At 32.9% G+C, this 13,197-nt stretch overlaps 2 protein-coding genes across 2 annotated transcripts; both read right to left on the bottom strand.

Annotated features, from left to right (window-relative positions):
- Positions 1-50: 50 nt before the first annotated feature.
- Positions 51-1,939, bottom strand: LOC133667917 (transcription factor MYB8-like). The gene is made up of 3 exons (XM_062087628.1): positions 1,280-1,939; positions 1,054-1,183; positions 51-914 (listed from the first exon to the last, which is right to left on the bottom strand). Exons 1-3 carry the CDS (start codon positions 1,410-1,412, stop codon positions 281-283), a joined length of 897 nt encoding a protein of 298 aa, XP_061943612.1. The 5' UTR covers positions 1,413-1,939; the 3' UTR covers positions 51-280.
- Positions 1,940-9,188: 7,249 nt separating this feature from the next.
- Positions 9,189-10,069, bottom strand: LOC133668270 (uncharacterized). Its single transcript, XM_062088045.1, has one exon. It carries the CDS (start codon positions 9,964-9,966, stop codon positions 9,427-9,429), a length of 540 nt encoding a protein of 179 aa, XP_061944029.1. The 5' UTR covers positions 9,967-10,069; the 3' UTR covers positions 9,189-9,426.
- Positions 10,070-13,197: the final 3,128 nt, after the last annotated feature.

A 13,197-nucleotide genomic window follows, 5' to 3' on the forward strand; every position in this document is an offset into this window, starting at 1 on the left:
TTTAATATATTTGTAAGAAAAATATTTCAAAAAATAACTTCTGCAGTCAATTATAGAATCTAAAAAAGGCCTTGCTCCATTTGCAGAGAGTAAAATTGTTTTGTTTCTTTCTTTACATGCCGCGATAGGGATGTAGCTTCACGTCATCTTCTTTAATTGCCTTTATGATTACAGGGTCAGGTGAAGAAGTTGAAAATGGTGGAGTTCCTAAACAAAACCATTTACTTCACACATCTAACCAGAAAAAGAAAGAAAAATTAAATCTACCATTAACTTTAATTTACTTCCAACAATAATATCTATGATTCTGGCAATCCCTGCACGATTCCCATCCTGCACCCCCAGATTGCCAACACAAACAACCCGGCCGAGTTGACACACTGCCAAATAACTGGCGAGAAGAAACTGGTTGTTGTAGTCTGGACTCTGCCGAGTTGGAAGAAGTATGAGTTGACTCTCCTTTGGTTGTTGGAGCCAGCCCAATAGTTAAGTCCAAGTTGATATCTTGATCATGATGACTCTCCCTCTTTTGTTGTTGTTCTTCATCAGTTGTCGTGCTACAGCTTGTGCAGTTGTTTTCTTCAAGAGAAGCGGTCTCTATTTTCTTGGGTTTGAAACTCGAGTACAGACTGCTAAGAAAGTCATTGCTTTTGGTGGAGTTGTATTTTGAATCAAGTTGGCTTTTTAAGATGCTGATTTCAGCTAGTGATTGAGGTGGGGTGTTTTTAAAGTTTAACTGGGTGGTTTTGGTGGTGGAAGTAGCGGTGGTTGTGGTGGTGGTTTTCTCATTGAGAGGTCTGTGTGTTTGCGGGTCAATGCCACGGCTAATTAGCTTTCTTTTGATATGCGTGTTCCAGTAGTTCTTTATCTCATTATCCGTTCTTCCTGGTAATTTCCCAGCAATTAAAGACCATCTGCAAGTAATAAAATGATTAATCAACAAGCTACCCTATTTAATTACCATTAGCAAGAAAGAAAGCTTGCTCCTTTTGAATGAAATCCATAAAAATATCCATGCTTTCCGTTCATTTCTTAAGGACAATAGAAGCTTACTTGTTTCCTAGCAAGCTATGGAGCTTAATAATAATCTCATCTTCTTCTTCAGTGAAATTCCCTCTTTTAAGATCAGGCCTCAAGTAGTTTATCCACCTCAATCTACAGCTCTTCCCGCATCTAAGCAATCCTGCACAAACAAAAACACTGAAAAAATTTAGAAAAGCTAAAGAGAGAAACAGAGAGACAATAGATATCAAAGAACAACTTGTTAATTACTCCTTACCAGCAGCTTTAGGGAGAGAGCGCCAGCAACCTTCACCATGGACCCTGATGTAGTCTATTAGGCGCTCGTCTTCCTCCTTAGTCCAGGCACCTTTGTTGGTGTGTGCTTTTTCGCAACAAGGTGAGCGACCCATGAATCTTTCTGATCGTCTTCGAAATCAAAATACTGGGTTAAGAATGGGATATTGAGAGAAACAAGAGAGTAGCTAGCAGCTAGGTTTATCCTAGCCAAATAAATAAATGGTGTGTATGTTTTCTTTCGCTTGTTTTTACCCTTTTGAAACTAGATAGCAAGTAGGAGGTAATAATTGCTTGATTGAATAGACAAAGAGCTAAGTTTTTGACACGAAAAGACAGAGACAGGGGGGAGAGTTTGGCTGATGCTTGGAAGGAGCAGGGGGGAGAGGATTTATATGTAGAAGAGGGATGGGATGGGAGAGAAACAAGGGAAGAAGTAAGAACCATTAGACTCGATCGATGAGACGAGAGAGAGGTGGTGCGGTGGGATTTGACCAAGTAGGTAAGGGAAAGACAGGTGGTTACAGACAGGGGCTGGATTTGGTAGGTAGCTCCACTTCAACGTCAGATTTGGTCTCTTTTAGGTTTTGTTGTAGTAAGAAGAGCTTCTCGCTCTTCCCTCTCTTTCAAATCAAGGAGTTGTTTGCACAATTCAAAATCAAAATGCTTCTACACACACTATGCTATGATTTATAAGTATGTTATTTTGACCTTGTGGGATTTTTCCATGGTCCTTGCTTCCCATTTCTGCTTATGTTGAATTCAACCTTACTAATTGGAGTTTAGGAAAAGGTATTTTTCTAAACTAATACATAAAACATTTCTCACATGTAAATAGAAGTCACACAAATACCGTATCTGTAATACATATGCAATCACTAATCATGCATGTAGTACATGAGCAACCTATAATAATGATAGTTATTTGTTTGTCTCAATAGTTCCAGCACCATGTCTAAGAAAACAAAATTTCAAAAATAACAAAATCATAAAGACAATAGCTCAAGCCAACAAGTTGTTTGTCACAGCAAACTTAACACAATCATTTAAATACATTCACTTAATTTCATTCCAAGTAATTTCATAGTTAAAGAGATTTAATTGCAATCACTAAACTACATGATTACATAATTAAACTGCATCTAATAAATTAACTCGTCGATGGGTCTGCAGCATCAAAACCATGAGCATATCGTCATTGTGCATGATAAACAACCCTATTCTTTTTATTGCGTTTTCCAAACGTTCAGCATCCCCAATCTCGTCAAATGAAGAATATCATGATGAGAACCAAATATTAAAAGTGTCGCACAAAACATCCTCGGTAGCATCACGAAGTATAATTGTAGCTCTCTGACACTCGCGTATTAAAAAATTTACCTAATATTCGAGAAAAGAACATATCATCAATTATAAGATATAAATAATATCTCTATTACATGTTAAAAAAAAATTAATCTATACATACCGACTGATTATATATTGGTGCACAAGACTCGTAATTATCTGGATTATCGTCAGCTGATGCATAGTCTCATGTGATGTCTCAAAACACATTTTTATGGTGGTGTCATGAATCGCCTTATTATATTCATGTACCAAGACAGCAGAGAAATAACTCAATAAACGAATAACGCTTTGTAAATATACAATCTCTCGTTGCATGCCAAAGATTGTCATACTCTACATGAACCATCGATCAATCGTCATCCATTTTATCTCGATGATTAACAACATGCATGCCATCAAATGTGTCAACATCATTAGGGATGCGTTGATGCAGTCCAATCTGATGCATTACCTAATTAGGACAAAGTAACTCAACTATATCAAAATAATGCATAGGGACCGACATTTGATTTCTCCAAACATCAAGACAATCGATGTGAAAATTCTCCCACGACCATAGCCTCATATTCATAATAAAAAAAATTAGTAAATATTTAAAATAAAAATATTCTACAGAACATAACATCAAATTATACCATTTATCGTTATCGATGATTGTACCACCACAATAATATAATATTCTCATTATGGAAGACATATTATATGAAAATCTAAACAAAACACAATGATAATTTATCAATATAACAAATTAATTAAGTTGCATTAAAAAATCCTAAACTACTAAAAACCATAAATTAAATTGTAAAACCCTAACACTAATATAATCAACGTAACATAATTCATTGATTTTTCTCACTAAATAAGATAATTTATACACTTAGATAATTTTATATCTAATTAATCTTAAACTATAGTTAATTTAGGCAAAATAAAAAAAAAAAAGCCTAAACTAAACCCTAAAATCCTAATTCTAAAAAAATCCATAAATTAGCCAAGTAAATAACAAATTAATATAGGGGGGAAATGAATACACCTCAAATTGATTAAATAGAGCTCTTGTAGGTGCTACCGGTGGTGGTGACAAAATACCAGTGATTGCCATAAATGGATAGTTAAAGAGAGAACTAGCAGCAAAGATAGAGAAAGAGAGGGAAAAAAAACTAAGTTTTGTCACATAAAAGGGAGAGAAAGGGTTTTCTTTACGGTGGAGAGAGAGAATGGATGACCTGAATTTTGGGCGGTGCTAGAAAAATGAAGAAGACAGGGGAAGAAGTAATAAAAAAGGAAAAGAAAGGGGAAACTAGTTTTGAGATAATAGATCAGGAAGTTGTGTATGTATTATATACGTAATCTATTAAGATCATCATGCGAGTCTATAATGATATGTGATGGGATAAGAAGTAAAATCAAGAGTACTTTTAGATTTCTTCTTATTTCGACTACCTTACTATTAGAAATAAGCTATAGTTTAATTAGTGTTCATGTTTATTTTTTTACATATGATTTAATTTGAAGTTCAAGTTAGACAATCAATCAAATCAAGAGGTTTAAAAGTTGACTCTCTAAACCAGGGTTAATGATATTATTAAAAAACCAACATAATTTAGAAATTGTTTTTAAAACATTTGGACAACATTCTCTCATGGATTTTTTTTCTTTTCGGATTTCGACTAGATCAACTTTTTACTTTATGAATTTATGTCTATTCTTTAAATTAAATATTCACAGGGACATTACTAACATCTCAAATTTATACTCACAACAACAGATTGTGGGAAACTAGTATGAACTATATATATTTAATAATTTTAAATATATGTTGCCTTGGAGTCGCAAAACACCTTATATTGTTTTCTATTGATGTTAATTATAAGTATATATATACATGAGTTTTGATTTTAGGTAGCTATCTTGAAATAAATAAATTCTTTTTAGGGTTTCATTGTAATAAATCAACTTTAATTATTTACTAAATTAGACCACATAAATTGTCATTCTTCTCATGAAAAAGATTATAAGGAGCTCAAAACCTAGATTGTGCCTTGATAAAAAAAGATTTTATTTTTAATAACATAGGTTTAAAAAGGTTTTGGCGAACTTGCATAACTCAAATAATATTTAAAAAATAACATAGGTTAATAGATTATGTTGTGAACAACACAATTTATAGATTATGTTGTTTTTATCAGTGTAACTTAATTTTTTAAAAGATAAATTAATCTGAATATCTTTCAGTTTGGTTATTTTTTTTTAATTTAAAATTAATTTTTTTAATATTATATTTTGAAATCTGAAATTTAGAGATGGGTAACACTTTACATCTTCAAGAGTTAACGCCATAAAAAAATAAATAAAAAATATGTATTTATTTATAAATGTATCATTATATTTGATATAATAATTAAAGAGCCCATTCTTTTTCAAAACACAATCTTGTATAAATACAAAGAAAAAAAAATCAGAAAACCCCAACCCCATTATTTTCCATCTCCTTCCCCTTTCTTTCTTACAAAGACGTCAACAAGTTTGAATCTTGGTACATAAATTTTGTTACAGAAATGAAATGAAATGACTGCTGATGGGTAGTTATGAAGGTGGTTGGGCCTGCTATTATGAGAGATAGCAAATGTTGTCACATGCTGTAAATTGAAAATTGAAAGATGATGGCTTGTTTTTGTATTTTAAAAATATTTTGAAAAAGTTTAAATTTTTTTAAATTAAATTTTTTTAAGTATCTTTAGATAATTTTATGTGCTGATGTTAAAAATAATTTAAAAAATATTATTTTGATACATTTCTAAATAAAAAATATTTTAAAAAGCAATCGCAACTATACTTTCAAACACGCTTGAAGTAAATTGATTGTAAGTTAATAAATACGATGGTGTTATTTTCATTTTTTTTTATTTTTAAAATTTACTTTGATTAGATTACAAAATATAATATTTAAAAACTTGATTGCAAAATAAAAAAATAATCAAAATATAGGATACTCAAAATAATTTATAAGTTGCCATGTTCCCAACAACATTTTTGAAATTGTGGTATTCTCAACAACATAACCTAAAATTTTTTTTAAAAAAATTAAAAAATTATGAAGGCTAAGTTGTCCTCATAGCACAACCTTCATGATTTAAAAAACAAAAAAGAAGAATACAGTGTTATATGCAACATCACATACTTGTGCCATTTTTTTTTAAAAGTTTTTAATTTCAAAATGTCTTATGTCAAGGTATTAAAATGAGTGTTTATATTTTTAAAAGTACTTTTTAAATTATTTTTTATCTAAAAAACATTAAATTTAATATTTTTAAAAGTATTTTTAGATAATTTTGATGTGCTATGAAAAAAATAAAAAAATTATATTAATATATTTTCAATTAAAAAATATTTTTTTTTTAAAAACTCACAGTACTAAACATATACTTAAGTCGGTTTGGGCCGCATCATGGCAACACATCCATACTCGACTGGAGGGTAACAGTTGCGAGCTTCATAAATCTCGATCACTTCAGTCGCTAAATGCCTCTGTCATGGGTTAATTCAAGGCTTTTGCTTACCTGCGTTGTCCTTTCTCTTTTCTTTATTGATGGCCTTTTCTTCCATATCCGACACGCTCCATCTCATAAAGGCCACAAGTGCCCGGCCTTGATGCTGATGAGAGAGCCCAGTTGCCAAGAACAGTTCTACTTGTCTCTTTTGCCATGGCTCCTCGAAGAAAACATCCACTGTGTAGAGGGGATTATCAAGAGCCAACCGCAGGAATTTTGCAACCAGGTGCTACCAACCGTGCTTTGTAAATGAATTTTACATGGCCATTCACGTGCTCAAATCCTGGAATATGCTCCTGTGCTTGTAATTCTTTCTTCTTTTTTGTGTCCTTGATCCAATGGGCTGTGCCCCTTGGAATTCTCATCCATGCCTAATGAAAAGCAAGCAATAGTCGGGGAGAAACATGTGCAGATGAACAAATTTTACCTGTCTAGAAGAGGATTTCCAAAGCTGATTGCTAATATATTGCTGGCTGGTGTACAGCCACTTACAAATGGTTGAAATTAAACATGGAAACTGAAAAGATAAGAGGTGTCACAGTAAATGATAGGCTTACAAGTGCGCAACAATATGAAGAAACTGAAAATCACATAAATCCTTCATGTACAAGCATGCCTGAAGAATGCTTTTATGTGACATAACATTAAACATGTAAACATTAAAAACAATATAAAACTAGCGAGTCAAGGGCCAATGTTAATAAAGGGAGGAAAGAAATGGACACAGAGAATCGGAGAAGCCATTCCAACAAGAAAAAGGAAAGCAAAATTGCTGGCCTCAGTTCGTGTTTCTGAACATATAGTGCAGACGCTATTTTACCATTAAAGGGATTACTAGTTGAAGAACAAGTGGTTGATATATTTGAACTCTAAACCTATATGGATGTAAAACAAGCAAAACTGGTCTGACAACTATATTTCATGTTCCTAGATGTAAGAATGGAGCCAGATGGAAGCTAGATTTCTTTCCACGTGGCCAGATCGTCGTGTTTTTTAGGTAGAATGTTAACCCTTCTAGTGATAACAAAGAGTACCTAAGAAACTGTTCCCTGAAAATGAAACCTAAATTATCTTGAAAAAGAACCTTGTTCCAATGGCAATGACCATACACCAAGAGTAAAACCCTGCATTTTGGGACTGAGCAGGATGATAATAGCATCAATGTTACAAAATATTTAAACATCTAACTTTGCTTTAGATGCACCAGGAAAGACAGAAGTAAAATAAAGAGGAGTAAATGACTACAAACAATTTTTGCAAAATGCGAAGTTGCAAACACTAAAGAACCCAAAAAATCAATTATAGGGATGATTGCTGTTTAAACAAGTACAAGTTATAAATAACTAATTAACATTTCAACACTGTTATGTATATGAAATTTTCAGAAGCTAAAAAGGTAACCAGTAATGATATAGTAAGTATACCAACCAACTGTATAATAAATACATTGAATATCATGGATGCATCATATCCGTTTTCCACCAGTCCAGAATCAATGATTTCTTAATAGCAGAAGCATTTGTAAGAGGATCACCACAAATGACTTCAAACACGTATTGCCTCAATAACCCACGATATAGACATGTAAGTTATGGCCGTCATCATCACATAACCTATAACCTAGAAGGAGTGAATGTACCTCAGTAACAGGCCTCTTGTCAAGCATGTCCTATGCATTCAGATTCCAAACCTTTTAACTCATTGCTATTGGAACATGGATGAAAAATCATTTTAGTTTGTCCAGTCTTGCCCATTCATGCACTGTATTCTCTCCCTGCATCTTCAAGAGTTTCTGTTGTGATGCCAGTGCACTTTCAGGGAATGCAACCATGTTGTTGCGCAGAATCCTCTATTAGTAGAAGAATAAAGCTTCTAATGCATTGAAAGGACACTGAACGTTTTACTTATAGAGCATGACTATGGATGTTTTTGTTCCAATTAATGCGATAAGATGAAGCCCACCTCCCCCTCTTCATCTCAGATCATTTGCGCACACAAAAATCAAGAGCTGCAGGTCCAAAGCTCAACTAAAGGGATTTTTGTGACAGCAGAAATAGCAAAAGATGGCAAGGGGATTGAGACAAAAATGAAGAAAAACCAAGCATACGAATTCACAAGCTTGGGATGAACGCAGAAATCTAACATAAAGCAACAACCTCTACCACTCACCCTCTAACCAGTCAGCAGAAGTCCAAGTTGAAGCTATTTAGGATCAGATTTTGACTGTCACAGGTTCATTTGCTTAATAAGCAATTCATTCCTTCCAGGCTGATAATCACACAAACCAACTGGTGACTGTCCAAGTGAAATAGATCTACATCTTAAGCAGCTAGATCAATAAATCTATATAATTCTAAAATATATATGATGCAATAGAACTATCCAAGTTAATTATTTTGTAAATTGGCAGATCGTGAAAACTCTGATCTTGAAAACATGGTAGCATCTACCGTATGTCTTCTGCTCAAACTCCACAGTCTCTAGCACTAGCTTCTACACTCACATCAAATCATTAGTATTATAACTACAAAAGGTGAACCTTATAGGTGAAGTGACTAATAGAAAAGGAACCAAATAATCTAAAAAGAGTTGTTAGGCAGAGCATATCCTACAAGTTCTACACAGTTATGATAACTCATCAGCTTTAGCCAGTAAGCTTGCAACCATTCACACTGAATATAATTCAATTGTAATCCAATTCATGCGTATTCAACAGACAAACACGTTCCCGTAGAAAATCCACTAAACCCTTTCCTTAACCCCACAATTAGATTGTCCTAAAACCAATACACTCTGCTTTGTTTGAACAAATGAACACATAAACCACACATTCTTGCTTAAAAAAGTCTCATCATCTGGTCGCAAAATATAAACCTTTAGAGCTGGTGATCATATTGGCACGACAGTGTTTTGCATTAAGAAACATTAACTTCACCATTCATAAAACAAGCGAGGTAAAAACATAACAAGCCACAGATTTGACATACAATATGCTATCCAAACACATATGATTATCTCAATATATAAAAAAAAATTGTTAAATGAAAATTCAAGTGAATAATCACAATCCATTTATTCCACGTAGAAATTAACAACATGCCCTCAACACATCTTCATGTCGCATGATCAAATAATTACCTTTAATCCGATTATCCCTCGTCGGTGACAAAATTAAATCTCAAAGTTCTCTTCTTTTCTTTTGTTAAATAAAAAATAACAAAAAAAAATCTCACTTTTCTTTCTCATGAGACTCTGATTTTTCGGCTGCAGCAGCAGCTTCCTCCTCCTCCTTTTCCTTCTCCAACTGCTTAACAGCCTCTTGTTCTGCAGCCTTCTCAGCCTTCAAAATGGGCTCATAATAATCAGCATGAGCCTCCATACACAACTTCAACGCGCTGGTAACTTCAAAACATTTTTCCACAATATCTTCATTCTTTTCCTCCGCTTGCTTAATACAATCTTCCCATGCTATAAACGCATCTTTGCAACCTCCTCCTTTCATGAACAAACAGAACCCACACTCTCCTTCCTCCTCCTCCTCCTCGTCCTCCTCTTTTTGATTTTCACTCATGGGTGCGTTTGTTTGGTCTGTTTCTTCAAGGGTTTTTGTTGAAGTGAATGATTCTATGGCTTCTTTTGATTCTGGATCATCAAAAGAGGGTTTCGGCTCTTCTTGGGTTTCAGGATCTGAAGAGGACATGTTGGGTTTTGAGAATTGGTAAAGAGGAGGGTTGATGCTTTCCTTGCTTAATTGGAACGAAGGTAACATCAATGCCTGCTTAAAACCTCTTAAAAACCCTTCGCCCCCAAAGAGGAAATGGTCATCTGGGTTTATTTGAACGACATGTCATGTATTCAAACTGCTTGTTACTAAAAAACTTGAGACCACCCCAATTTTAAACTTGAATTAGTCAAAATTATCTAGAAAACCTTCTATACAGTTTAGTTTTAAACTTGAGTTAAGCAAGAAGTAGGTTCAGAAAAAAAAAATCTATTAATTTCACCATGTTTTTCTCAATTTCATTCTCGGATTTTTTTTACTAGTCGACTGGGTCACTTATGAATCGGTTAAGTCAACTAGGTCATGTATCTAATTTTAAATTCGGACTAGGTAAGGATTAAGATTAAGAGGTTTCAAGGTTGAGCCGAGGGGCCGAGTTTAATAAAAATATCAAATAGTTCTTTATAACCTGAATATTTTTTTGTTATGTTTGTTGCTTATAGTGAACGACCATATTAACTCATGTTTTTACGCTCTTCAATGAATGATGGTAAGCTGGATAGGGATCCACCTAGATTAATAGTCTTAGGAACCTAGTAACTGGTCCACCGAAGTCTAGGTAAGGGGCTAGTACATAAAGGAAATATGAACTTAATCAATGATACTCATCTAATGCTTATCATAAAGCCAGCTGCAGTGTACACATTAATCATAGAAAAACTCTCTGGTTATTATGTTAATCAAGGAAAAAGGGTAAAAAAGTAGTACATAAAAATCCCCTTTCTTAGAAAAATGATGGCCTAAAGACTCGATAGAGTACATAATAAAATAAACATATAAGCATTTAAGAAAATAAGATTCCAATTATTAATGCAAATGATGAAATTCTTTATTACCACCTTTTTAACACAGGATAAAACATTGAATCTGATTGAACCGGACACGAACTGCACACCAAATAACATTTCCTTTTATAAGATGATGTGTTGTCTTACACACACACACACACACACACATATCATCATCTCGTAAAATAAAATCATGAAAATATGATAAAGAAAATATATTTTCAAGTGTTCGATCAACAATGAACTGCTAATGGTGTATTAATTAGAAAACACAAGTTTTGAAAAGGTTCGGTTAGACAAACTGCTTATGGGTGAACTGATGAGAAAAAACAAGTTTTTAAATTAGCTTGTCGAAATAAACTACTCGTAGATAAACCTACAAACACAAGATTTTTAGAAAAATGATTGGTAAAAAAAACTGCTTATGGGTAAATCGATCAAACACAAGTTTTAAAATCAATATGTAAAAATAAATTGCTTATGGGTGGACCAGTTAAACACAACATTCTAAAACGAATCAATCAAAATAAAATGCTCATAGGTGAACCAATTAGAAAGCATAAGTTCTTAAAAATTATTTGGTTGAAATAAATTGTTCATGGGTGAACCAGTTAAACACAACGTTTTAAAAATGATCAGCTAAAGCAAACCACTTATTGGTGAATGATTAGAAAACAAAGGATTTTGGAAAGGATCGGTTGTACAAACCGCTCATGAATGAATCGTTTTACATATAACTAGTTGAAATAAATTATTTATGGGTAAACCGATATGAATAAGTTTTTAAAATTAACAACTAATAGGTGAAAAGACAACATTTTAAAAAGGATCGGTCAAAATAAACTGCTCATGGGTGAACCGATTAGAAAACACAAGTTTTGAAATTAACTGGTCGAAATAAACTACTCATGAGTGAATTAGTTAAACATAATAATTTGAAAAGGATCATTCAAAATGAATCACTTATCGGTGAGTTGATCAAAAAACACAAGATTTAAAATTAATTGATCAAAACAATCTGTTTATAGGCGAACCGGTTAAACATAATATTTTGAAAATGATCGGTTATATGAATTGTTCATGGGACAACCGATTAGAAAACATAATTTTTTGAAAAAGGATCGGTTAGATGAATCGTTCATAAGTGAACCGATAAAAAAACAAAGGATTTTACAAATTATTTGATAATCCTTGAAATAATCTCATATCGATTAAGACACAAAAATAATTAGGGGAACAATATTCATCAAGTTATCTCATATTAAGAAATCATCCCGTTTGAACGGTGTCGATTGATATTCATCAAGTTCTTTTATATGAAAAAATCAAGTTGTACAATCAAAATTAGAATGCAAAATTCAAGATTTTATTGAAGCAAACATTTCACGAATATGCATCATACATAATCAATCATAAGACAATCAATAGATAATCATGCATGACAACAATTGATCAGGTAACCAATCTTGTAAATCACAATCAATCAATTGTTCATCAAGACTTGATTCGACAAACATCGGAATTGACACTCGTCCTGGATAATCTCTAAAAATTAAATCACAATCTCATCCTTTTAGTCACACACACACACTATATATATAAACATAAAAGCGCAAACTAGAAATGATGCTTATGATATATATGCAAAGCTTAACCCAAAATATTTTTAGTGGAGTTGTCATCATGTCATTGGCCATAAGCAACCTAACCAACTCATGTTTTCATGCTTTTCGATGAATGGTGGTAAGTTGGACAGGGGTCACCTAATGAAATGAAAAAATAATGATCACAAACACACAATAAAAAAAAAAAGAGTTTCCACTTAGGGTCAATAATCCTATAAACCTAATAATTGATCTACCAATGTTTGGGTAATATCCCTTCATCGTCTAGCTTAAAGCAAGCTGCAGTGCATACATCAATCATATAACACTATGCGTGCGTGTGTGTGTGTAACACATCACCACATAAAAGAAAATCACATATATAAAAATATGATAACAAAAATATGTTTTGAAATGGTCATTAACAATGAACTGCCATGGGTGGATTGATTAGAAAACACATTTTAAAAAGGATTGGCCAGATGAAGTGCACATGAGTGAACCAATAAGATAACACAAGTTTCAAAGTTAACAGGTTAAAACAAACTGCTCATAATCAAATTGATAAATATAGGATTTTAAGAAAATGATCACTCAAAATAAACCACTTATGGAAGAACTAGTTAAACACAATATTTTTAAAATGATTGGTTAAAATGAACCGTTCATGAGTGAACCGATCTAGAATGGAAAATTTTTAAAATTAACCAATCAAAACAAACTGTTAATGAATGAACCAGATTGATAAACACATAATTTTCAGAAAAGGATCAATTAAAAACAAACTGCTAGCTAATGGATGAACCGATTTGAAAGCATGAGTTTTT

Source organism: Populus nigra, chromosome 11 (genome assembly GCF_951802175.1).
Source record: "Populus nigra chromosome 11, ddPopNigr1.1, whole genome shotgun sequence".
Taxonomy (NCBI): Eukaryota; Viridiplantae; Streptophyta; class Magnoliopsida; order Malpighiales; family Salicaceae; genus Populus; species Populus nigra.